This window comes from Tasmannia lanceolata, unplaced genomic scaffold (genome assembly GCF_043159265.1).
Source record: "Tasmannia lanceolata isolate RefF3 unplaced genomic scaffold, GAP_Taslan_0.1 ptg000013l, whole genome shotgun sequence".
In the NCBI taxonomy this organism is placed as follows: Eukaryota; Viridiplantae; Streptophyta; class Magnoliopsida; order Canellales; family Winteraceae; genus Tasmannia; species Tasmannia lanceolata.
In genome coordinates, this window is record NW_027518690.1 from 24,386,770 (window position 1) to 24,414,121 (window position 27,352).

Here is a 27,352-nt window from a genome sequence, read left to right on the forward strand (position 1 = left end):
CTTGGTAATTCTACTGAAAATGCAAGTGCTTTATTTTTAAATAACCCATATACACTTATAATCTAGGATTGAGAAATCATCCCAATTTTTTTTGAGCCAAGGGAACTATCAAAGTGGGTCATCCAATTTCCAAGGTCAAGGCCAATACGGCCAACCTAGGCCCACCTTCCCTCCCACTTATGTTCGGCCACCCCTAGCCACACCCCCATCTTTTCAAAGCCCAATTTTAAATAATGTTTCAAATCAATAATCACCGGGTTTTCAAAAACAAGGGGAATCGGCCTGAATAGCTTCTTTGGAGAAAACATGGAACTTCTCATGAGTACCTTCATGACAAGCCAACATAACATGGAGAAGCAAATTTCTCAACTCGCCACGGCTTTACATGAGAGAGAAAATGGGAAGATGCCAAGTCAACCCGTTCCTAATCCAAGGAACTTGAATATGAATACAAATGTGAATCCATAGGTACTGCCAAATCAATTGAATGTCGTTCAACCAATTATGCCGACGCAAGAGCCGTCCAACCAATGCAATGATGTGCATGCTTTAAGTAGTGGCAGAGAATACCACACGGAGGAGATCAGATCCGGACCCTCTATAGATCCTCAAGAGACACCCAAAGAGGTAAGTAAAGAGTCCCCTCCCACATGTTCAACTGAGGAACCTGAAAAGGTAAGTGAAGAGCAGGGAGTTTCACCACCTGAAAAGGAATATGTGCCAAAGGCTCATTTTCCAATGAGACTTGCTAATAATAAAAAGGTGGATGCCATGGATAAAATTTGAAATATGTTTAAATAAGTATAAATTAATATTCCTTTGTTAGATGCGATTTCATAGGTTCTTACTTATGGCAAAGTGCTAAAAGACTTGTGCACTCAAAATCACACAACTAATGTGCCCAAGAAGGCTTTCTTGGCCGCAAACATAAGTTCCATTTTATCTCAACAAATGATGGCTAAGTATAAGGATCCAGGATGTCCTACTATTTCTTGCACTATTGGTAATACAAAGATTGAACATGCTCTTTTGGATCCCCACAAAATGCAAAAATTAAGTGTGGAGATGGCCAAATCATTGGTTAATTTCACTTTCCTCTCTATTGTCATATATTGGAAGTGTACATTTGCATTTTTAATTGGGATTTGCTAGCCAATTTCTTAGAAATCTAATTTGCGGCTGGCTTTTGCACGTGAGAACTGCCACACTAGTTGACTTGCTAGCAGATTTTGTCTCATTCATTTAATTCGAGGTAGCTGTTTTCACATACAAAAGCCATCTGCGAAATGGCTCTCGGTGAAATTGCCTAGCAAATCTCTTTTTAATTAGCTTTTCATGGCACTCAAGATTAGACTTGTCAAACGAAGGTGGTGAATTTATCACTGCCCTTTTTTGTTGGGGTGAATAAGGAAATGCGGGTACCCGCGGGTTCACCCGACTCAACCCCTGTTTTGTCGGGTTGGGTGACCCGCAGGTCAATTTTGACGGGTCCCTCAAATGTCAACTTGGACCTGCAAACTTGTGGGTGGATTGGGTCGACCCGTGGGCACGGGTTGAGTTTTGCCCGGTCTACTCAAGATGCTACCAAAATATTTGCTAGGCTTTCCGCAAAATTGCCAAGCAAATCCCTCTAATCCCTTTTTAATTAACTATTACAACAATAAGGGTCTTGTACGGAAGAGGTACCACCCTTGATATTTGATCCAACAACCCCTCTACCGTAATGTTGTAAGCCCTTACACTATATAAAAACTCCGATTAAGAGAGGAATAAAACAAAGTGAGTAATGCCCATATCAAAATTAGGTAGTGCGGATATCAGTTCCGGGAGACTTCTAAGTGGTTTGAAATTTCGGTAACACAGACGTCGAAATGACCGAAATTTGGTCAGAAATTTCAGTAAGTTAGGCAAAATTTTAAACTAAAAATTAATGTTTTATTCCTTTACAAAATTTCAGCCGAAATTACCGAAATTTTGGCCCAAAAAACCAACATCTCGAGCGTCAATACCCCAATTTCGACCGAAATTTCGGTTTCGGCTGGGTCCGAAATATATGCGGAAACCGAAATTTCAAACCATTTTAGAGGTCATTTTATTTCCTTCATTTCGGAACTTTCCATCTTTCCATCTTTGCAAGTTTGCAACTATCTATTTATTATACTTTCGCCCTTACTTGAGAGCTCTCTTTCTGCCTCTCTATTCTCCCCTTCCCTCCTCTCCAACGCGACCACCTCTCCTTAGATTCTTCTTGATCTTGGTTTATGAGGTAATCAATATACCTTTTTTGTTTAGATCTTTGGCTCCGGTCTGTTCTTCTCTATGGTCTTCATACGATTTTTTGTTTCTATGTTATTAGGGTTTTTTTTTGTATAAAAAAGATCCCCTTTTAACCAAGTTTTTCTTGGTTTGCGCGCTTTCTGTTTGTTACTTTTCGTATTTTCAGTTTCTTCTCTTCAAAGATCCGTTCTTGGTTGGGTTTTCTTGGATGCCCTAATTTTATTTTTCCAAAGAAGAAGGATGCCCTAATTTTATTTCTTCTTTTCTGTGCGAAGGTGTCTGCTTTGGGTTCTAAGTTTCTTTTTTGGTTGGAAAGATTTTTTTTTGTAAGGCCTTGTTTGGATTGCAAGATAAACATTTCTGCAACAAAATTTATTCTTGGGAAAATATTTTCTTTTTATGATTTGGAGGGAAATGATATGATTATGATTAATTTAGAGGGATATTATCATAAATTGAAGGCCCCTCTTACTAAAAATTGAATAGGCTTTGTTCAAGCTATCCTTTTTTTTTTTTTTTTTCATTTGCCAAAGTATAGGAAAACTTACAAATATTTTTCCTTTCCAATCTTTTCCAGAAAATTCTTGCAATCCAAACAGGGCCTAATTTATGGTGGTTTGTTTCATGAAAGTCAGTTTAGGTGTTGGAATATTTTCTGGTTCGTTTGAATCATTTCCTTTTTTGTCCATGTTTGGATTGCATAAAATTTTTTGAAAAAGTTTGGAGAGGAAAAATATTTCTAAAATTCCCTGCAGTTTTAACGCATGAAAAATATAACTTGAGCCAACCCTATTCAATTTTTACTTAAGAGGGGCCTTCAATTTATGATAATATCCCTCTAAATTCTTCATAATCACATTACTTCCCTCTAAATCATGGAAAGAAAAAAAGTTCCCAAGAAAAAAAATTCCGTCAGAAATGTTTTTCTTGCGATCCAAACAGGGTCTTTGTGTATTATCTGTTTTTTCCCTCTTTTGGTTGGAATTTTTGGCAGTCAGTCGCATTTGAACTTGGGATTTGGTATTCTTTTAGAAAATACTGACGTTTTTAAAATTTTTGTTTCTATTTTGTGTTCCTAAGCAGCTCAAAGGAGAGACCCACTCTTGGGTATGTTGTTTACTTTCTCACTTCATTTGATTTCATGTTGTTATTATTTTTCCATCAAATGTCACACACTTTAATTTAGGAGATCATTTTGTTACATATTATAAAGATCACGATGCTTCTGAAGTTTAATTTGTATTGATTTGCAGAGGGAGGGTACTATTTATACTAATTTTGATATTTTTCTGACATTTTATGTTTGTGTTCGTACAGTTTGATATTTATTGCACTGATCTATGTTTCTTCGATATCAGGTTAACCAAATTTCAGTTTTCATCTATGGTTAAAGTTAAACACTTCTGTTTAAGTTGAAGATTTTATCCAAACAAAGGGATTTCCATGCTTAGCATTTTGCCAATGTGACTCTTTCTTTGCCGTAAAATAGTCATCGTGGTTACATTAAGTGTTTATTCATGGTGTTGTATTTTAATTCTCATAGCCGAGGTGAATACATGCTAGGTACCATTGTGGTTATGTAGCCTCTGGCACTCTTGATGGCTGCTCATTTTCCTAATATTTCTCAACATAAATATATATTTGTAATCCAATTAGAGCTTTAACGCATGCTTGTCTATTTGCTTTTGATCTGTTTCTTTAAAGAACGCACACAGACAAGTTTACACAAAGTGTTTCTAGGTGTTATATTTTGATTCTCATAGCCGAGGTGATACATGCTAGGTTCCATCGTGGTTATGTTGCCTTTGGACCACTTGAAGTCTGCTCATTTTCCTAATATTGCTCACACAAATATGTGTTGTAATTCCAATTGGAGCTTAAACACATTTTTGTCCAATTGCTTTTGATCCGTTTCTTTAATAAAGCACACAGACGAGTGGTAGTAGCACCCGCACATTAGGAAATGCTTTTTTATGCACATTGTAGTCAGATAGATGATGCCACTTCTATGCCTCCTACCTACTAATGATTTTGAGATGCCCATTCTCTAATACTATTCTCATACTTGGCCTCAAATCACACCCATCTGTGTGCAATGTTGTGATTCAGGGCCTATTCATTTGTGTATGTGTATATTCTTGTTGTTCATGGGATCATGTATGTAAGGTAATAGAAGGAAGGAAACTGTGTACTGGAACATGTTATAATAGGATATATTTATAGTTATGTATACAATCTTTTGATATGGCTTGGAGAAGGGAAAGACCTAAGCATCCACAAATATAGTTCTGGGTGGGCTCGGGGAGTGTGGAAACTCTTCGTGCCTTAGTCAGTTATGGTTTTCCTCTAGCTTATTTGGCCTTGTCTTTAGATTTTTGGGAGGGACATGATGATGCCAAACAATAATGAAGGGGAACCATTTATCTTTTGGATGCTCATGTTCTTTGCGAGAATAAGTGATTTTCATCAGCACAATTTTGGAGGATTATCATGATTAATATGATTTTTTGAGCTTTGACCATGATGGAGGGGCTCTACACTTGCAGGATGCTACTGAGATTAGTGTAAACTGGACTTATTGTACGGATGAAGGCAATAGAACTGATTATTTCTTTCCTTTCCTGAGGAAAGCTTGTTGTACAGAGGCGATTCTTAGATGATGATTTATTGCACTATGGAGGAAGCTACTCCTAGTTGTAGATTAGTGGCTTCATATTTCTTTTTTATTTTTCAATTGCTATTGTTGGTGACTTTGGTTTATGCTTCCCAAATACCTACCTGACACATTGTATTGGTGGACTGGCTTGGCTACATACTGGAAGTGCTATTATTGAAATTTTTTTATGCCAATTTCTTTGGGCTAGTTATGTTGTCTTTTCTACTCTTTATGATGTTATTAAATGTAATTCATTTTATAACTGCTGAGAGGAGAAAAATCTTCAAGTCATAGGTTGAATGCAGACTACTCCTTATTCTATTTGGACCGAAACTATCAGTGGAGGGTAATTAGGGCACTATTCAGTCTTCTAGGATTATCCCTTTGGCATAGCTGCTTAGCGTTGTTGCAGTAGCCTTACTCATGAGTTGTTCGATATTAATATTCTGAATCATGATTGTTTATTATCAATTGAATATTACTATGTTGCTCTTCTGGCTGAAAGCAGTGGTTGATATTATTATGGATGGATAAATAACCACGTTCAAAGGTTGCACTGTATATCCATATGCTTTTCGTTGTTGCTTGTTTCATTAACCAAAGCAGGATTTATTTATTTATTTTCTGTTACTTCAGTGGCACGCGGATTAAGACCCGCAAACGAAATATAGCAGCTCCTTTGGACCCTGCAACGTTTGCAGATGCAGTGGTCCAAATATACTTGGATAATGCTGGTGATCTGGTAAGTTTTATTCTCATTTTTTGATAACTTTCAACTGTTATTTGGTTGTATGGCAATCCATTTCAAAAAAAATAAAAATAATAATAACTATTTGGTTATATGGCAATGAATTTGAATGCATTGCTACTTTAACTTGAACTCAGTAAGCAGTTATTTTTTTTCCAATTGTGTCCTGGAGAACAGTCATCCTGGAACAGCTTTATAAATGTAAAGGATTTATCCTAAAAAAGTTTGTTCGAAAAGAAGGTTTATTTTAAAATGTATTTTTTGTGTGGATGACTATCACTCTTATTTTATTAATGCATCTGTCTACCTTAGTGTCAAGTTGGTTCTTTTCTTGCATGTCTAGATTGATTGTCAATGCTAGACATACCACTTCGCAATCTGTTGGTGCATCGTTGACATTTTGGGGAAACTCAAGTCTACCTTTTGTAATTCAGTTATTTTTATATCCTGATCATTTTTTGGTGTCAAAAAGCCTGATCAATTTTCCTTTTTTAGGAACTTGTTGCGAAGAGCATCGAATCTTCAGATCTTAACTTCTCAAGATATGGTGATACCTTTTTTGAGGTAAGCACACCCAATACTTAGATGTTCTTTTTTCTATCTCTTGCACTTTCTATGTTTTTCACTATCTTCTTTGTGAGCCTGAACTTGTAAAACACTTTTTATCTGTGGTAGCCCTTTATTTTTCTTATGTGGCATATAGTTTGCTTATGCGCAGTGCATTGATCATCGTTTTCTATTATTTATGGAAGGGCTAATGCATTACTCGCATATTATTAAGATGACCCTCGTAATTCTGATGTTTCATGTTCATAGTGGCTCAACAACTTCACACCTTGGGCACAAAAGGATAATAATCATGGGTTGAAATTTGAAAGACAGCTATTGAAGGACTTCTGAGTTAAAAGGGTGGAAGTAATCGAAATAAAAAGGAACACCAAGAAAAAAGAAAATAGGGTGGGAAAACAAAAATAAGAATAGATTCTGGTTGCAATGGAAAATCTAGAGAATGACTCTGCTATTAGCAGTTTTCAGCTGCAACTTCACACCATGAAGCAACATTAAATCGTGCGTTTAAAAACTTGGACGAGAGTTTGATTGCGGTAAAAATGAGTAGACTCAGATTACTCAGTTATTGATGCAGTCATTTTTTCATTAACTTGGGCAAGTCAAAGTAGTTTTTTTTTATCATCTCGATAGGGCGAATCTTAGACTCGGAAGGGAACTCAGCCGTAAACTGAATGGACTTGAACAAGTTGATGATTGACTTGGGGGAGCTTTTAAAATAGTGGTTAAATCCATTCCATTTTGATGTTTTTTCTCTATCAGGCTATTTTTGTTGATCTAATTTTAAAATCTTAAATTACTTCTTTTTCTTTTTATTTAAGATTTATTGTATTATTCTTATCCCTTTTGGTTAGCCTAGATGTGAGGATATCCGCATCAAATTTATGGCCCATTACCCAAAGCCCATCACTCATCGCCTAACCCTTTAAAAATCTCTTATATCATATTAGCCAATACCTTGACCCACCACTTATTCCCCTCTACCCTCTCTTAAATCTCTTCCCTTTAACCCTATTGGCTAGTCTTGGGGCCTACCACTTAACCTAAAAGAACCTTCCTTTTAAAATCCGAACACCCTCCCAAAATCATACGTTTTGGGGAAATAAAAAAAAGAAACGCCCTCCTTGTGTCGTGATACAACCTCTCATCTCCCTAAGCTTCTCGTTCTCTCTTTTCTTCCCTCACCTCCCCTCTTCTCCCTCTTGGCTTCCATCACCTCTCTCGCTGCCTTCTCCCTTCTCAGATCCTTGTCACCTCTCTTGTCCTCCCTCTCACCCTCCACGGTTGGGTTCATAAACCGCCCTCTTCCACTCCTTTTTCTCACCTCCATTGTTGGGTTCATAAACCACCCTTTTCTACCCTCACTCCCCATGACTGGGTTCATAAGCTACCCCTTCTACTCCTATCCTCCTCCTTGATCTTGATTTTTTACTTGATCTTGATTCTCTACTCTTTTGTCTCTTTATCTGGGTTGTGAACAACCTTTATTCCCTCTCTGGTTTGCTCTCTTCCTTCTCTTGGGCATTGCATGCAACATCTGATCAATGAACAAAGCCCGGCACGCTCTCCCAGACATTTCTCCCCTTTCTTTTCTACAATATCAATCCTATTCCCATCAGTTTTTAAATCTCGTTTTAACCCAATTAGCTCCACCTTTGTCACTCATGCACCACCTTGATCCTTTCATCACCCCTTTAATTCCTTACCCTTTTAGCAATATTTGGGCTTTAGGTATTTTTTATCTCAGACATGTTTTTCTCGGTTAGATTTGATTGAGATCTGATTTTTATTCATTAGGTAGTTGTTTTATCATTTGGCAATTATTGTGTGGACCATGATTTGTATGAATTTAGTTTCTTTGATAATTGAACTCTTAAGATTAACATTTCTTTTTAAAATCTTTGCTGTATTTGATTTTTTGTGACCTTTTTATGGTGATTTGAGAATGCATGTTGCTGTTTTATTGAGTTAAAACCCACATATTGTTTCTAAATTGTATGAAACTCATCTGCGAAGCTATAGGCTTACCCCAATTTGGTATTAGAGCCTAGGCATGCTTCAAATTAGTATCGAAGCCCAAATTTTCTGATTCCTTTTTAGTTCCATGGCCATACACTGTCCAGGCATTCGATCGAATTCTCCTTAAAGACTAGTTTAGTCATTCTTGTCTCTTAGGGCGTCTTTAGGTCATAGTTTTAAAACTCCCTTGCGTCCGCGTCCGCGTTGACTCCCCTGAATCGATTCCCTTTTACCTTGGCCACGTTCTGTGTTGCACCGCATCCGCATTGCATTGCATTGCATTGCATTCACGTTCCGCGTTTTGCCCTTCAGAGTCAATAAAGACTCCTTTGACTTTCCTGAATTATGACTGCGTCAACCGAGTGCGCAGCTGTGTCAACTGAGTACTCAGCCGCGTCGTGCGAAGTCGACTAAGATTTTCTTCGGCCGTGTTCTGTGCCGCATCCGCATTTTTAAACATTGCTTTATTTAGGTTTCGTGTCTCTCGAGTTGTCTGAAGTCGTAGGGTCGATCCTAGGTTTGTTAGGTGTTAGTTAGGTTGTAGTTTCTTTCTATTTTTGTTTAAGTGTCCTAGTGTCTTCCCAGTGTCCATAGGGTTCTCTTGCATGTCAAATTATCAACTCTCAACCTTGGCTAACATGGGCAATGTTCTACATCAAAGGCAAGGTTGAGTCCAACCCCGAGGACATGGTAACAAAATACTGAGGCTACATTGGACCAATACTTAGACATATTAGCTAGGATTAAAGTCACCCTGCATCGCATTAGCAAACATATTGGGCTTAAGACTCTTGGGAACACCATGACTCCTAGAAATGCATGCCCACGCTGTCCACTTGTGCAAGGTAAGGCTAGGCGAAAGAACAGTAACAGAGGTCTTGCTTGTTCATCCATTAGAGACCCTGTGGCTAGTTGTTTGAGCCCCACTCTTCTTGATATGAACACTGCCATAAAACCACCAATAAGTGAGAGGAGCACAAATCGTGGACTTTTAAGATCCAAATTGCAAAATACTGGCTCTAAATATGTCCAATGTTATGTACTGAGTCACGGATTATTTGTCCATGTTGGACATTCGATTCTCAAATTAGCCTAACAAAACCAAATTATAATGATAGAATTGACCTTGAAGGAGAAAATTGTTCCTATTATGGAAGTGCTCTACATGAGGGGATGAATGAACAACCTTGTGTGGGTGATGATGATGAAACCGTACTTGATGGGGATCATGTGGAGATAGTCTGGGTGGCCTAATGCGGGATAAGTCAGTCTATTAAAAGGCAAACTCCCAACACTGTCTTGTATTCTTTTATAGCCATGACTGCTATGAGATTTGAGTCCATCGTTGTTATTGTTAATATGTTCTCTGATGTATCTCTTTTCTGTAGATTTGCATAGCTAGGTTCTCTAATGTGTCATCATTGTAGAATTTTATGGAGCAGCATGGGGGTATATTTCAATTTGATAGCACATACCACCCCGGATTTGATGGGTAGACAGAAATAATCAGTCACATCTTAGGCCATTTGTGGATGTGCTTAGCTGATCAGGAATATCATCTATTAAACTTTATTTTATCCGTAGCAAACTTTGCATTCTACAATTCAATGACCCATCCCTTTCTTATCATTTTTGGCCTTCCCATCCCACACCTCCTAGACTGTACCTCTATGTTATGTCCTGGCAAAGGTAGTGCTGAGGCTGACACCTTCATCTGCTATATCCAGGAGGTACATCCAGAGGTACTAGAGAGCTTGCTATTGAGTATTGAGGAGAACAAGGTGGCCCCCGACCAGTTTTAGAGAGCCCTTTTACAACATGGGGCCTAATGCCGACATTCCCTTGAGACAATCAGTTCCATTGGAGCCAGTCACCATCAACACATTGGAGATTTGCCAAAGATTACCATCATTATTTCGTTTCCATCCGAAGCTTCCAATAAAATCCACAATATTTCTGGTGACATGAATGTTCAGAGTTTATACGAATTGCTTGTATTTCATGTCCCACCCGTCAACTATTTATAGGAGTCACAAATGATCCAGAGCGGGTACCATTTACAAATCTGAAAATCCTCCTTAAGTCTTCTGATACACATCAGGTACACCTTAGCCCCTAGACTTGCCACCATCTTCACTTCATGCTCCAAAAAATACTGGAATATGTTGGGAAACGACTCTAAAGGAAATGAGTCGTGCAAACTCACATCCATTTTGATAGAAACACTAAATATATGGGGAAACAACTCTTTAAGAGGCTTATCATTGTCCCAAGGATTGTGCCATGCTCTGTTCTATCACTCTTTCACTCTGTAACGAGCGTGAAAGCGTTTCCCTTGCGCGGACAACTTCCTTGCAATAACCTCTCACAAAATAGTTATTCTCTACTGCAAATCTCCTAATCCACTTCCCAAGTAAGGCCTTATTCATGGATCTGAGGTGCCTAATCCCCAACCAACCTTCTTTTCTTGGATTTACAAACCACCTTCCAATCAAGAGGGTTGTATTTCAGGCTTCATCCTTGTCATTCCACATTAAGGAGTCCATCTTGTCGATCACACTGATTGGGCATTGTTAAAGAGATGGAAAATAGATGAACAAATTCATTGAGGCATAATTAATCGGTGCGATCCTACTGCCAAGAGAAAGCTCAAACCTCTTCTAGGACAACAAGACTCATTTTAATCGCTTAATAACTTGGTCCCAAATGGACTTAGTTTGGCAACCCAAACTGTGAGGCAAAGCAAGATGAAAGGAAGATCATTAATTCTATAGCTAGCCTAAGCAAATCAATGTAGATCATCCTCATTGACCCACTGTCATAATCATCGTTGTGAGGAAGTTAATGTGTTGTCACAATCTAACTCATAACACTTCTGTGTTTCAAAACACGGATGTAGGTCAAACCATGGTCGACGAAAATCCTACTTGACTCGGCACAACGCAGACAAGTACTCGGTTGGCGCTGTCATAACTCGGGAGGGTCAAAGGAGTTTTTATATAGACGGTAGGGCGGAACCTGGCCAAGGAATAAGGGAGTCGACTTTGGGGAGTCCAAATGATGATGAGGAGTTTTAAAACTATGCTTATGGTAGTGGTAACAATGGACTTGCAGAAAATCAAAGTGTCATTCAAATAAGGTTAATGCCGGATCCCGAGCTCCGACTCATCCATCTAAAACCCTTAGTCTGCATCGATTGGCCTTCGTCATGTGCCTGTTGAAGGCTTTTTCTATTATAGTGAACAAGAACGGGGCCACACGTTCACCTAAAGTAACCGTTTAGGGACCCGTTGACCAAAATGGAGTATCGGGCCAAGAAGTAGCAACATCTCATCCAGTCACTCCATCTAATACCAAATACCATGCGACTCAGCAAATAATCAAGGAGGTCCCTCCCCACCAAATGCTATGTGTCTCAACATATAATCAAGGACGTCCCTCCATCCTCTTCGGAGTCGATGCATTCATGAGCAATCAAGGGCCCCTTCTAAGATTTGGTGGCCCAACATGAAAGCATCCTGAGTTATTGAAAATACCTGCTTCAACTCTCCCAATTTCCAACTGGAGGACCTCAGTAAGGATCATGTAAATGTTCCCGCTAGGCTAATGGTCCGGAAGCCCCTATGCAACTCATCATTGTATTTCTTAGCACTTATGCTATTAAAGGAGCGCCTATGTGTAATTTCTTTTAACATTTTCACTTTCATTTTATATATTTGATGTTTGATGTGGAAAGAGGTCTCTAAATCAAAATCCGAAGGAGGAATTGGATTTAACAAGCTTAAAATAAGGAACATGGCTCTATTGAAAAATGGCTATGCAGGTTTGGGGAAGAAAAATATGCATTGGCACAAGATAATTAGGGAAATTCTAGGGTCCGTTGGGGTGAATGGGAATGTAGGAATGCTACATTCGGAGAAGGCTGTGGGGTATGGTTTTCTATTTGCTCCTTCTATGGAGTCCTATAAATCCTTGGTTAGAATTAGCAACATTAAAACGACAAACATGGCTCTCTTGAAAAAATGTCTATTGAGGTTTGAGGAAGAAAAAATATACGTTTGCACATGACAACTAGGGATTATTATAGGCTAGGTTACCTTGACATTAGACAATGAGGGACAATTCTAGGGTGGGTAGGTTCCATAAGTTGATTCTATTTCTTGGATAAATGTAACATTCTCAAAAAGAAAAGTTACTCTTTCTCTAGTAGATGCATCTTGATAACCGGGAAGATGAAATGATGGATCATCTTTTCCTAGAGAGTTTTGCGGTCCCTCGGGTGTTGGTGGAGTTTTGCGGAATGAGGGCATAGGTGATTTGGGATTTTGCGAGGCCCATTGGAATTGTCGATGCAACTGAGGTTGAGGCTGAGGTGCGTGCCGTGCACCAAGATCTTATGTTATTGGATAAAGATCTTTTGAATTCAGTGGTGGTGGAAGGCAACTCTCTGAACGTCATCCGTTTTCTTAAAGGTTCCCATAAAAACCCTTGGCGGTTTGACAGTCTTTTTGATGAAATGAATGATTGGAAGGGTTTTTCCTCCATTGTGTTCAGGCATGTTCGGATATCCACCAATGAGGTGGCTGATAGCCTCGCTAGGGAGGGTTTAGCCAAAGAAGCGCTCGCTTTGTTTTATTCCCTTCCCCCCATGAGCTCTTTCTTCCTCTTTTTCTCATTGACGTACTTCTCTTTCTTGTTTCTCTGTTTTGACCACCTCGGTTGCTATTTTCAATGAAATTGCTGCCATTATAAAAAAATCTCTTCCTACAGAGTGAGGTGACCTATAAGATTTTATTTATTTATTTATTTTGGGGTGGGGGTGGAGGGAGAGGGGTTTGTCATCCTTTTGGGATTGCATGATTTTTTTTCCACAATTTGTGTTGGATGTATTCTACTACTAATTGCTTTGACTACAGAGCCATTACCAGTTGGTACAACTACTGAACTCCATCAGGCATCTTCAATAGTGTCTGCTTCTATGATGGTTTCTATTACTAGGGATGAATTGGAACGCTTGCGTCTTTGATTGTCTCAGTTGGGGAGCAGATCCTTTGCCTCTCCCTATGCCTGCACAATTACCCGTGTATCTGCATTCTAGTCTTCCACTTCGTCTTCATTGATTATTGATTTTGGTGCCTGCATTCGATGGAGATGATTTGAAGTGACCGGGAATCTAATGGACTATATATCTGCTCAATACCTTATCACAACTTCCAGTGGCTCACCGGTCTAGTATAATTATTAATTAGTTGTAGTCTTTCATGCCACAATGATGTGTTAATGGAGTGACATGTTAGACTTGGTCATTAATCTTTTCAGTATTTGAGATGTTTATTTCCTTAGTTGTATCATTCAGGTACTTTGAACTTTGAAATTTAATTGTGAAGTGTATGAATTTGCTAAATACACTCGTATTTCTTATTCAATAACTTTCAATTCATTTGAAGTTGTTCATTCTGATATTTGGGGGCCTTCTCTACCATTCTCTCTCTCTCTCTCTCTCTCTCTCTCTCTCTCTCTATATATATATATATATATATATATATATATATATATATATATATATATATATATAGATGAATATGTTCGTGCGCTCAAGCTCTAATAAGGAATGGTGCGCTTGAGTGCACCAATCACATGGGTCCCACAATTTCTGTGAGGATCCAAACCATTCATTTGCAAGGGCCTATCATAGATAGGGTGTGTACCAAAAATCAGCTCCATTGAATCATCCTAACCCCTCCAAAAGTGGAGGGCAAAAATGGGCAGATTTGTGGTCTGTCCATTTTGACCTCCACAAATGGATCGGTTAGGATGATCCTATGGAGCTGATTTTTTGTACACACCCTATCTATGTAAAGCCCTTTCTAGTGAATGCTTTGGATCATCCTAACAATGTGGGCCTCAATGGTTTTTGAGCTCAAGCTCACGAATATGTTTGATGGTGTTCTTACTGCAGCATACCTCATTAACCGAATGCCTTCCCATGTCCTTGTGTATAAATCATTAGTTGAATTCATTATTCCTAATCATTATTTATTCTTTGCTTCAAAAATATTTGGTTGCTTATCATTTGTTCATATTCATAAATTTTTTCGTACTAGACTTGATCCTAAGGCCCTCAAATGTGTTTTGTGTATGGTTTGTTCATATTCATAAATTATCTCATACCAGACTTGATTCTAAGGCCCTCAAACGTGTTTTCCTAAGTTGTTCAACATTTCAACATCATAGTGAATGTATCAGTGTTACCATCCTCTCTCCCGTTGCCGACTTCTGTCTATGGATGTCACAATTCGTGGATCCGTTCTGTTCAATGTGTATGGAGAAGTCAAACTAGAGTTTGATTCATTAGGAGAAGGGGTAGAATGGAAAATGTGTGACATCCCTAAAGTTCTCGTTTATCCCCACTTGGGAGTTAAACTTGGTCTCAAAGTATGCATCAGGTGGGCTGAATTGAGTCATTTTGGTTGAAATACTCCTGCAAATGTTGGGTATCCTTCACTCTGGAGTAAGCCAAAACCAGTTGATAACTTGATATGAAAGTGTTCTAATGGAATCATGGAATGATGTAGATAATGTCTAGCATCTATCAGACACATGTGGTTGAAAACTTGGTTTCAGGATATGACTCAGGTGGGCCGAACTGAGTTGTTTTGGAATGTTTCGGTTGAAATATTTCTGAAAATGTTAAGCATGTTTCATTTTGGGGTAAGCTGAACCGATTTGATTGGTCGTAATTGACTTATTTTGGTAAAAAATTTAAACCATGATCTCCATTAAGTCACAATCTTACTGCTTACTTAGCACATTGGATGTACTTTGTTCCTTAGTAAGACGGTCACAAGATTGTACAGTTAAGTTTTTCATTTGTCCTTCTAATGGCACCTGAATGTGTCTACTATCTACTCAGGCCATAGTTTGAGCTCCCAAATGGACCTGCATTAGAGATCAAACTCTAATATCCTATCTAATTCCTTCTGGACCTGCATTAGAGATCAAACTGCATTAGAGATCTCTAATGCAGGTCCCATCTAATTCCTTCTGGACCTGCATTAGAGATCAAACTCAGGCCATAGTTTAACTTATGAATGTTTGAGCTCCCAAATGGGGTTAACCGCTAATGCCACTTTCTATCGTGTCTAAGTTTCCTCCTCATTGGAGCCTATAACAGTTCTCCAATATCTAAAGCTACCGTCAACCTTGATATCCAATAACTCGTGATATCTCTCCTATTAAGTCACCATTAATGTGATTTTTCTCACACACTTCAGCAAGTAGGTTCTCTGTTAAATTTATTGATGCCCTGAAAGTGCTGAAGTGAAAGCCTTCCACTTATCTATCTCTTGGTTTATTAAGCAACAAGAAGACGATTTCTCCAAAAATTCAACAGCTGGCCTGGGTTTACCTAAACCAAAATATTTACTATCATCTAGCTAACATTTCTGAAATCTGGGTGGGTTCAAGAAGCCTACACCTTCCCACAAGAAGTCAGACTACCATCACCTCCAAATCCTCCTATCTACTCTCAAATTGCAGTTATTGCACAACTTGAATTGAATTGCATCTGAATACATTGCAATTGAGTGACGGAATTTTTTTCTGTACTATTTGACAATGTTGGTCAGATGTAGGGGTGTAAATGGATATTCGAAAATTCGATTACCGTCCGCATCAGAATCCGTTTAAAGCGAATATTATCCGGATCCGTTTCAAGCGGATATTATCCGAATCCGTTTATGAGATATCTGGCTCTTAGCGGATGCGAATCTGGTAAATGGTATATCCGATCCGTTTAACATCCGAATCCGAGAAGTAAATCCTTTTTATTTATATTAATAATATCATTAATATTTATTTTTAGTAATGACACGCTATCTTTTGTTTCTAAAAGAAAAGTGTATTTTCTTAGAAAAAAACAAAAACAAAAAGTGTTTTGGATAGGAAATGAAGTAATCTCTCATTTTAAGGGCATTCTTGGAATTTGATATGGCTTCTGTATGAAGCAACAAATGTGAGCTGTAGGATGAAAGAGACAAATGGATGATGGTGATTGAAAGAAGATGTCATAGTTTCTAGAGAATTCTAGAGCAAAAAAGCCATAGTCATTGATGGTAAATAGACGGCTCAGATCAATTTTCCAACTTAGGGTTATATAAAAATCCAAAATGCAATTAAAAGAGGGGCCTTCTAAGGTTTGCAAGGAGAAGCAAGAGGAGAAAAGAGGAGACTGAGATACCATCTTCGGCATTCCTTGGTGCCTCCAACCCCACCAAAATCCACCGCCGCCCCTCTCCACCTTCTCACAGCCACCTCCATCACCGCCAATCACCTCCATCTCTAACCCAATCCCCATCTCCATCCCCATTTCTCTTCATCTTCCACAATCAGCACTCCCACTTCCCCTGTTAAAAATAGCCCAAACCCATTCCATCATATACATAAAAAAAAAAAAGAAAAAACCAAAAGACCACTACCAACACCATCATCCATCCCCACCGCCTCTCTCTCTCTGCCTTTGTTTTAAAAGGACGAAGAGGATCTCATATATTTTAGGGTTTGAGAGTTAATTTTGTGAAGAGAAGGTAGAGGTCTGGATTTAGGGTTTGAAAAATTTATTCGAGGAGTAAGAAGAAGAAGAAAGATAAAGTGCTGCAATATAATGTTCGAATTTACCGGATATACGGATACGGATAATATCCGAATTCGAATAATATCCGATGGATACGAATTCGGTAATAGATATTAAATATCCGTCAAATTCGAATCCAAATCCGAATTCGGGTAGTGTATACTGTAATCGAATTTGGATATAGCCATATCCGATTCGAATTCGATCCATTTACACCCCTAGTCAGATGGGGGCACATGAAACAATCTTTTTGAACTTATGGATTGATTACACACGTCAAATTCTTATATTTCCCCTGCTTTACTGACAACTTGCACTGTCATGTAGCTGAATTCTGATTGTTTTTTATTGTTTTTTTCAGTAGCAAAGACCTAATTCCTTTTATAACTTTAGGTGGTCTTCATTGGAGGGCGCACTCAACCTGGCACAACAAAGTCTGATGAAGGAGAGCGGCATACTTATTCTGTTATAGATTGTGAACCGAAACGTGAAGCTATTTTGCCATCTGTCCTCTACATACAGAAGATATTGCGCCGGAGGCCATTCCTGATAAAGAATCTTGAAAATGTTATGCGAAGGTTTCTACAGTCGTTGGAGCTCTTTGAGGAGAATGAGAGGAAGAAGCTTGCGATTTTCACGGCCCTTACATTTTCTCAGAAGCTATCAGGGCTTCCACCAGAGACAGTTTTCCAGCCTCTTCTCAAGGACAATCTTGTGGGCAAGGGGATAGTGCTTACATTCATAACTGATTTTTTCAAAGAATATCTGATTGATAATAGTCTTGATGATCTGATATCCCTCCTAAAGAGGGGTAAAATGGAGGAAAATCTCATGGACTTCTTCCCTACTGCAAAGCGCTCTGCTGAAGGCTTTTCTGAGCATTTCACGTGGGTGTTTCCTTTCAATGGTTGTGCATTTATTTTTGTGAGAATTTTAAAATACCATGATCGGCCTAAATTTTTCAAAAAAGATCACGATGTTTAAAAAAGGACACCACAGCTATTGCACACACATAAGACTGATGTTCGTCAAGTTACAAAAGTGAGCGATGTTTGAACCCAGCACCCAATAAAGTCAAATGAACAGACGTATTCTATGTTTTGTTAGTGAAAATTAATAATTGGTGTGACTCATTTTTGGTCTTGTGAATAGGGTTCACTTTTTAACAAGGATGCCTATTTAGAAGAGTAGAGTCATTTTCTGAGAAGATGAAATTTATTCAAAATAGGGTTCACTTTTTTTTGTACTTGGTTGAATAAATTTCATCTTCTCAGAAAATGACTCTACTCTTCTAAAATCCTTGTGCACGAGGCTCCCGCTGTTGCGGGGTCTGGGAAGGGCTAGATCAGATGTACACAGCCTTACTCTTATAAATAGGCATCCTTGTTATTTCCTGAAATACTGCATCATGTTTATTGGAAGTTAACAAGGATCCTTATGATTATGAAGATGTGTGTCATGTGTTTGCTAAAAACTGTTATGTTCCTTCTCAATGGGTTTCTTAATACTTTTGAGATCTCGTGATTTACTAGTATGGGCTCCATATGGTAACACAGCTATATTAGATAAATTTATGGTTGGAAAATCACGGGCCTATATTACATCTAGCCCTCCCCAGACCCCGCAATGGTGGGATCCTTGTGCACTGGACCGCCCTTTTTTTATGGTTGGAAAATCACGGTAATTTTTTCTTTTCTAGTCTTTTAAATGTGTTTGTCCATGTCGGAGTTTGATTTTTAAAATTTCTAAGGACTAATGCGAAAATCGAAGCTTATTATTGTGTTGGATTGTTGTATGTTGTTCAGCAAGGAAGGGCTGGTAGCTCTTGTTGAATACAATGAGAAAAAAATATTTGAGGTGAAACTGAAGGAGATGAAATCAGCATTGACAGCCCAGATAGCTGAGGAGGCTGATATATCTGAAGTCATAGAGACAGTGAAGCAACGTGTAAGGGATGCTAAGCTACCTGATCTTGAGGTTGTTCGCATTTTGTGGGATGTTATAATGGATGCTGTTCAGTGGTCTGGGAAAAATCAGCAGCAGAATGCTAATGCAGCCCTCCGCCAGGTAACTGTTATGGAATTGCTTGTACTTTCTTTTTGTTGCTTGATGATGTTTTATATGATATTTAGATTCTGTTTTCAAAATACTTGTTTTACAGCTTTGCTAACGTGCTACATTTGATGGCCAATCACATCAGTATGGCTAGCATATATATATATATATACTAGTAAAAAACCCCGTGCGATGCACGGGCCGACAAAGAACTGTACGGTCCACATCATAGGTTGATCTAAACCGTCCATGTGATGGAACACAACATCAATAGGTTGTGCCCGTAAAATCATTTCCATAGGCTGATCCTAGCCCTCCAATCTATAGAGGTTTCCATAATATGTTGTTCCTCTTAAATCGGATGGTTAAGATCACCCTATAGATTTTTTATTAAAAAAGCATAAAAGAGGGGGGCTTTATAGGTTGATCCAAACCGTCCATGTGATGGAACACAACATCAATCGGTTGTGCCCGTAAAATCATTTCCATAGGTTGATCCTAGCCTTCCAATCTATATAGGCTGATCCTAGCCCTCCAATCGATAGAGGTTTCCATAATTGTTATTCCTCTTCAGGTGCCCCGGAATCTGTCAATATTTTGCAAGTGTCCTGCATGAGTAATATAAAGTAGTTCTTTCGTCATTGTCATATGTCTTTACCTCTTCTTGGTAGTTTTTTCCCGTAATTGTCATAGACAGGTACCCTGTGTCTGTACTTTTCGTATGTAGATTACGATTTTACCCTCACATAGATAGTATGTATAGATATGTGGGGGAGGGCAAAAAAGGTAAAAATCATCCACACTGACGTGTTAAATGGACAATAATTCTTCCTTTTCTCTTTTGCTCTATAGTATTTTACTAGTAAAAAACCCCGTGCGATGCACGGGCCGACAAAGAACTGTATGGACCACGTCATAGGTTGATCCAAACCGTCCATGTGATGGAACACAACATAAATAGGTTGTGCCCCAAAAATCATTTCCATAGGCTGATCCTAGCCGTCCAATCTATAGAGGTTTCCATAATTCCTATTAAATCGGACGGTTAAGATCATGTCATGTCCCCTTCTAGGAGCATAGATTATGGTGCCTAATTTTGTGGGTTAGGGCCATGTGGGTCCTTCTTTTGTGTTTGGACATCGACCGTGGGGTCATCTAATGGTCAAATGGGTCATTGGGTGGCCATATTGTGAACTATTTGCTAAGGGGGCAGAAATGATATGAGCACCCTCTCACTCTTTATATGCACTCAACGATGGAATTGGGGAAGGCTTTTAAAGGAGGCTATGAGATGGGCATTTTGGGGCTGATTTTGCCTTAAACAGAATTGGTATTGGCACCCAACTCTTTGGTGTTTAAATGTGGAATGTAGAATGAGAAAAAAAAGAAAAGAAGAAAGATTTAACAAATACAAGTTTCCCTCATTGGCCAGTGAAGCCAACCAGTTTTGAAGGCAGTGAGTCTTCCAACTGGCCGGTGCAGTGGGCACCCCATCTATCTTTCCTCCTCCTTCCAACAGGTAGTGTACCCTTGGAGATCTCCATCTTTCACAGCCATTGAAGAGAATGCCCAACCAAGCTTCCCATCTTCAACTTCCATTCCAATGCCAAATGTTGTTTTTTTGTTTTTCAGTTTGTTATTGGTGATTGGAACCTTCCCAATCTTCCATATTATGAGAGCATAGCTCTATTCTCTTTTGTAAAGCCATTATTGGTGTTTGACAGAAAAAGAATTGCAAAACAGTCCCCTATGAGTTGGTGCACTTAAGGTGTTTGTTTAAATGTGTGTGTGAATGTGCATCCCCTAATTGTAGTTAACAATGTGGGTGAAAAGGGCCATAGAATTACAGTAAGTTTGGGTCATTCCAAGTGGTATCAAAGCTCCTGTTGGCCAGCTATGGGTGGTGGAGATGTCCTTCCCAAAGACGCCTCCCAAGTGTTCGGCATTAGTAGTCTGCCCCGTTGGAATCTCCTTGATGTTGGGAGTTGGATGTGCTAGACAAGTTTCATCCACCGAGCTTATCATTGTGTGGAGGAAAGAGTAGCAGGGCAATCACCTTAGGAAAAAAAAAAAAAAAAAACCCGCTCGCCAATTGTTTGTTTAATCTCCAAGCATAGCGTGGCGTATGTGAACATTTCCCATTGTCAAGCCCTTGCACTCCGAGTCTTCTAGAGAGTTGGGAGGAGGGTGCTGCCCATGAACGAAAGAGAATTGAGGGCCAAGCACCGAGAACTAACCCGGAACCAAGCCGAGAGGGTCGTTGACACCTACGGGGTGCCCGAGGTCTCCATGGAACCTCGAAGGGAAGAAACGGATGACGATGGTACTGCGGACAGGTTGGTGAGGAGACTGGTCACCGCCCTTGATGCACCTTTGTTCAGAATGGAGAGGGCCATTGTGGACGCTGTCGAGCGTTTGGCCATTGAGCCTAGAGGTGATGTCGTCGAGCGTTTGTCTGTTGGGCCTAGCGAAGGAGTTGATCGCACCAGGATACCGATGGTGGGTCGAGGAGGAGGCTTGACTGAGTTGCAAGAAGAGGCTGAAATTCTCATGGCTGATTACATGTCCACTCGCCAAGAGTTCAGGGACCTGATGTCTTTCAGGGACTTTTGCACATGGAGAGCCAAGAACACCATCCCACGAGCCGGAATCGAGCTAAGGACCGCCACGGACAGATTTAACCGTGTTCCTATGCCCCATTACGATGGCACCCCAGGAAGAGCAGCCCGCACATGGATGCAAAAGTTGGAAGTCTTCTTCGAGGTGAATGAGATGCTTGAGGCAGACAAGGTCCGTTACGCCATCCTACACTTAGATGGTGCAGCACATGATTGGTGGCACCAAGGGAGAAGGACCTTGGATCACGACCAAGTGACACACTTTGCCGATTTCAGCAGAAGACTCTTGCAAATGTTTGATCAAGTCCCTACAGAGCAGCATTTTAGGGAGCTTGCAGACCTTAGGCAAACAGCCAAACTACGTGCCTATGTTGATGAGTTTCGACAATTGTCCCTTATGGTTGATGGGCTGAGTGCTATCCGGCTGTCCTACATGTTTGTTCAAGGCTTGAAGGAGCCTCTACGGGGCTGGGTGTCCGCTTTTGATCCCCTTAACTTAGAGTCCGCCATGGCAAAGGCGTTGACCATGGAGGCTTCCGCCTCATTCACCACCCCCAACCGACCCAATCCGGTTAGGCCCCCTTCCTCATTTGAACAAGGACGCAACTTTGGCTTGAATCCAACAGGTCACCGACCTCCCTACCCTCAACAACAACTCGGGCCACCAAGCACTAATTCTCCAAGCAAGGGTGTTGTCCCTATTGAAGATATGTCGAGGACAGTAATGAGGCAGATGAGGGTGTGTTTCAAATGTAGGGGACCATGGGAGCCTGGTCACAAGTGCTCCCAATTTCAGATTGTGGAGGTTCATCCAGAGAGTGGGACTGATGTTATTGATGGCAATGACAGGGATGAAGTCAAGGAAGACGACACCGAGTTGCAGCAACAACAAGTCCCATCTGTTGAGGGGGAAAGCAACAATATAAGGTTGCATCCCTCTCTTGCATCACTTTCAGGGGTACCCAACTTTCACGCCTTCAGGGTTAAGGGAAGGATTGAGGGGCACCACTTGGTGATCTTGATTGACACCGGAGCTACGCACAACTTCATTGATCAGTCTGTGGTCACAACATTACAGTTGCCAGTTGAAAGCTTTGCCGGATTTGATGTCTCTGTTGCCAATGGTTCCATCATGCGTTGCACTCAAGTGGTGAGGAAACTGTCAGTGGCCATCCAAGGCCATACCTTGCAGGACGATTTCTATGTCATCTCTATATCAGCTGCTCATATGGTCCTAGGAGTGCAATGGCTGTACTCTGTGGGGGAGTTCATGCAAAGCTTCAAAAGCATGACCATCCGTTTCATGGCAGGGGATCAAGAGGTGATCTTGCAAGGGCTTCCCGCAGGATCCACCCAATCTATATCAGCAGATCAGTTGGAGAGAGTAATGAGGAGGGATCAAGTCACTTGGGCAGCTGAGTGTTTTGCCATCCAAGGGATGCCCCAGCTTGCCGAGCCTACCACGGTCCATCCAGAAGATGTACAGGACATCCTAGACCGGTATAGTGCAATTTTCGGGGAGCTTCCTTACGGGCTTCCGCTGGATCGTGGCCATCAACATGTCATCGAGTTGGAACATGGGACCTCGCCCATCATGGTTCCGCCCTATCGCCATCCTCGAATTTACAAGGAGGAGATAGAGAAGGCCATACATGAACTGCTTGATATGGGGCACATCCGACCTAGCACAAGCCCCTTTGCGTCCCCTGTAGTGCTCGTCAAGAAGAGGGATGGAACCATGCGTATGTGTATTGACTATCGAGGGCTGAACCAAAGAACGATCAAGAATCGATACCCTATTCCCAGGATTGATGAGTTACTAGATGAACTTCAAGGTGCTCAATGATTCTCCAAGATTGACCTTCGCTCTGGTTATCACCAAATCCGAATGAGGCCTGAGGATGTTTCCAAGACCTCCTTTCGATGCCATTATGGACACTATGAGTTCCTGGTGATGCCATTTGGGTTAACCAATGCCCCTGCTACATTTCAAGCGACAATGAATGACATCTTTCGCCCCCACTTGAGGAAGTTTGTCTTGGTATTCTTCGACGATATACTCATCTACAGCCGAACTCGCGAGGATCACCTTCAGCATCTTGAGGTGGTGTTACTTCTTCTCCTAAGTCACACCTTCAGGGCCAAGGCAAGCAAGTGTGAGTTTGGATTGGCCGAGCTACTCTACTTGGGACATGTCATTAGTGCGGAGAGGGTGCGTGTAGATACACAGAAGATTCAGTCCATTCAAGAGTGGCCGACTCCCTCTACACTCACACAGTTACGAGGGTTCCTAGGGTTGTGTAGTTATTACAGGAGGTTTGTTAGTGGGTTCTCTCAGTTGGCTGCCCCCTTGACCGAGCTGACTAAAAAGAATGCCTTTACCTGGACCGACTTAGCTCAATAGGCTTTTGAGGGTCTCAAGAAGACTATGTGTTCATGCCCAGTTCTCGTTCTTCCAGATTTCAGCCAACCCTTCATTGTTGAATGCGACGCATCTGGTGTGGGCATAGGGGCTGTGCTAATGCAGGGAGGTCATCCCATTGCCTTCGAGAGCAGGAAGCTCAAGGGTTCAGAGTTGCACCTCTCAGTGTATGATAAGGAGATGCTTGCTTTGATGCATGCCTTGTCGAAGTTCCGACAGTACCTCATTTGCGGAAAGTTTGTTGTGAGGACAGACCACCATAGCCTCCGCTTCTTCTTATCTCAGCAGGAGTTGAATGATAGACAACAACGGTGGGTGAGTCGCATTCAGGCCTTTGACTTTGAGATAGAGTATAAGAAGGGGAAGTATAACACAGTGGCAGACGCCCTCTCTAGACGGGCAGAGGTTGCAGCCGTTTCAGTTGTGGATCTCCCATGGCGTGATGATTTAGTGGCTGCCTATGCCAAAGATCCCTTATGCAGTTCGGTCATGGATAAGTCATGTGGCCCTGAGCTCCAACAGGAGTACCATGTGCATAACGACATTGTCCTACGTAAGGGACGCATCTATGTCCCTCCATCCATTGCATTGAAGAAGAAGGTTCTCAACGCGTATCATGACTCTCCAATGTCTGGTCATCAGGGCTTCTATAAGACTTACCGCCAGGTTAGGGAGAGGTTCTCTTGGAAGCACTTAAAGAGAGATGTTCCGGAGCACATCCGTGGGTGTTCAATTTGCCAACGTATGAAGCATGAGACAATATTTTCTGCAGGGTTGCTCCAACCTCTACCTATTCCCGACAAGAAATGGGATGGCATATCCATGGACTTCATCACCGGATTGCCAAGATCGGGGGGGAAGGATTGCATCTTGACCATCATCGACCGCCTCACCAAATACGCCCACTTCCTTTCCCTTCCGGTGGACTACAAGGCTCCCCAAGTTGCTGAGTTGTTTTACAAGGAGATTTTTCGCTTGCATGGGCTTCCAAGCACCATTGTGAGTGATCGGGACAGCCGCTTCATGGGCGCCTTTTGGCAAGAGTTATTTCGATTGACGGGCAACTCATTGACCCCGAGCACTAGCTACCACCCGCAAACCGATGGGCAGTCTGAGGTTACGAACAAGTGGATTGAGGGCTACTTACGCTCATACGTACAAGATCAACAATCATCTTGGCCACGATGGTTATACATGGGTGAGTATTGCTACAACACCACCCACCACATTTCAATCGACATGACACCCTTTCGTGCCTTCTATGGTTACGATGCCCCTAAGTTTGTTGACATAGCACTTCCTGAGACGAGGGTGCCCGCAGCCAAGGAATCGGTTACACACCACCAAGACCTTCTCAAAGAACTCAAGCAACACATGCAGCTTGCACAAGATCGGTACAAAGTGTACGCTGATCGGAAGAGATTCGACCGTTCATTTTAGGTGGGGGATATGGTGTATCTACGATTGCAGCCGCATAGACAATCCTCATTGAAGAAGAAGGGGGCTCATAAGCTTCAACCCCGCTTCTATGGTCCGTATCAGGTGGCTTCTAAGGTGGGTAGTGTAGCGTATCGTTTGGATCTTCCAGAGGGTAGTCGAATCCACTCCGTCTTCCATGTGTCATGTTTGAAGGGTGCCATTGGGCAGAACATTCACCCCTCTCTTACTCTGCCCCCTCTTGATGATGAGGGAAAGATCTTCCAACTGGCCGGTGCAGTGGGCACCCCATCTATCTTTCCTCCTCCTTCCAACAGGTAGTGTACCCTTGGAGATCTCCATCTTTCACAGCCATTGAAGAGAATGCCCAACCAAGCTTCCCATCTTCAACCTCCATTCCAATGCCAAATGTTGTTTTTTTGTTTTTCAGTTTGTTATTGGTGATTGAAACCTTCCCAATCTTCCATATTATGAGAGCATGGCTCTATTCTCTTTTGTAAAGCCATTATTGGTGTTTGACAGAAAAAGAATTGCAAAACAGTCCCCTATGAGTTGGTGCACTTAAGGTGTTTGTTTAAATGTGTGTGTGAATGTGCATCCCCTAATTGTAGTTAACAATGTGGGTGAAAAGGGCCATAGAATTACAGTAAGTTTGAGTCATTCCAGATCACCCTATAGATTTTTTATTAAAAAACCATAAAGGAGGGGGTAAGATTGAAATTATGTGGCTTTAATGGGTGCATTTATTAAAAAGCATAAAGGAGGGGGTAGGATTGAAAATATGTAAGTTGAATGGGTGCAATTGTTAAAAAAAGTCAAAAAACTGATGTGTAATTCTCATAGAATTTTCCAAAAATTCAAAAAATTCTCTTCTTTTCTCTTCTCCTATATATATATATGGGAAAACGGTAAATGAGGTAGAGCTCATTTACGCTAAATGAGGTAGAGTCCTACAAAAGCATGGGTCCCACATTTTTTGAGGTGATCCAAAGTATTCATTTAGAAGGACTTTACATAGATAGGGTGTGTACCAAAAATCAGGTCTATTAAATAATCCTAACCCATCCAAAAATGGAGGGGAAAATGGATAGACACCAATGAAGCACGGGTATGGGTACGACACGACATGGGTACGCGATTTTCCAAAAAACCTGGGTGCGGGTACGTTCAGGTACGCCGAATATAATAATATATTTTAATATTTTATTATATATTTATAAAAATTACAAAAAATTAAAAAAACAATAGGAGAGCAATCAAATAACAATAACATCACCAAAATGGAAAATTCTACTATTACTCTTCATTTCATAAGTGATTAAATTGCAAATTGTTCCATATTTCATCATAAGATTCATAACATAAATCACCAAAATACAAAATACATCATTCTTTATGAGAAAAGAAGTCCGTCGCCTCATCTCCAATGTCGTCCTCAACATCCTCCGTAAAAACAATGGACTCCAACTTCGGCTCGTCCAAGGAAAGACTAGCAACTTCAAGTACCCCAACATCCTCAAAAGAATCAAAAGTATCTCCACCTATGTCCCACATCTTCGTCTCTCCTTGATTATATTGTGGAGATCGTCTTGAAAGAAGGCGAAGATTGCTATAAACGAAAACCAAATCTTAAGCTCTTTGTGGAGTTATCTTGTTCCTCTTGAGGGAATGCACAAAAGAGTAAGTGCTCCAATTCCTCTCGGCACAAGATGAAGACGAATGTTGCATAAGAAGCTTCAATGCTATGTTTTGAAGCATAAGAGCACATGTACCATGGATGACCCACCATTCATAAGGCTTGAGAGTGAATCTTTCATTGATGGAATCAACGTCATTGAATATTCCCGACTTCATAGTGAATTGTGCAAACTCCACATTAGCCCTCATGCGATCTTCGGAATTGGGGAAGTACCTTTTGAAG

The 27,352-nt window shown here is 40.7% G+C and overlaps 1 protein-coding gene across 2 annotated transcripts in view; it reads left to right on the plus strand.

The window, feature by feature from the left end:
• The first annotated feature begins 2,128 nt into the window (after positions 1–2,128).
• Positions 2,129–27,352, plus strand: part of LOC143889965 (uncharacterized) — a 46,442-nt gene continuing 21,218 nt past the window's right edge. Inside the window, exons 1-6 of one of the 2 annotated variants that reach the window (XM_077394401.1) lie at positions 2,129–2,266; positions 3,358–3,384; positions 5,570–5,675; positions 6,177–6,245; positions 17,293–17,786; positions 18,705–18,966. In XM_077394401.1, coding sequence (XP_077250516.1) covers positions 2,262–2,266; positions 3,358–3,384; positions 5,570–5,675; positions 6,177–6,245; positions 17,293–17,786; positions 18,705–18,966 — 963 coding nt within the window. In that variant the 5' untranslated portion in view covers positions 2,129–2,261. The remainder of the gene's footprint in view (positions 2,267–3,357; positions 3,385–5,569; positions 5,676–6,176; positions 6,246–17,292; positions 17,787–18,704; positions 18,967–27,352) is intronic. The other variant, XM_077394402.1, reaches the window with a different exon arrangement.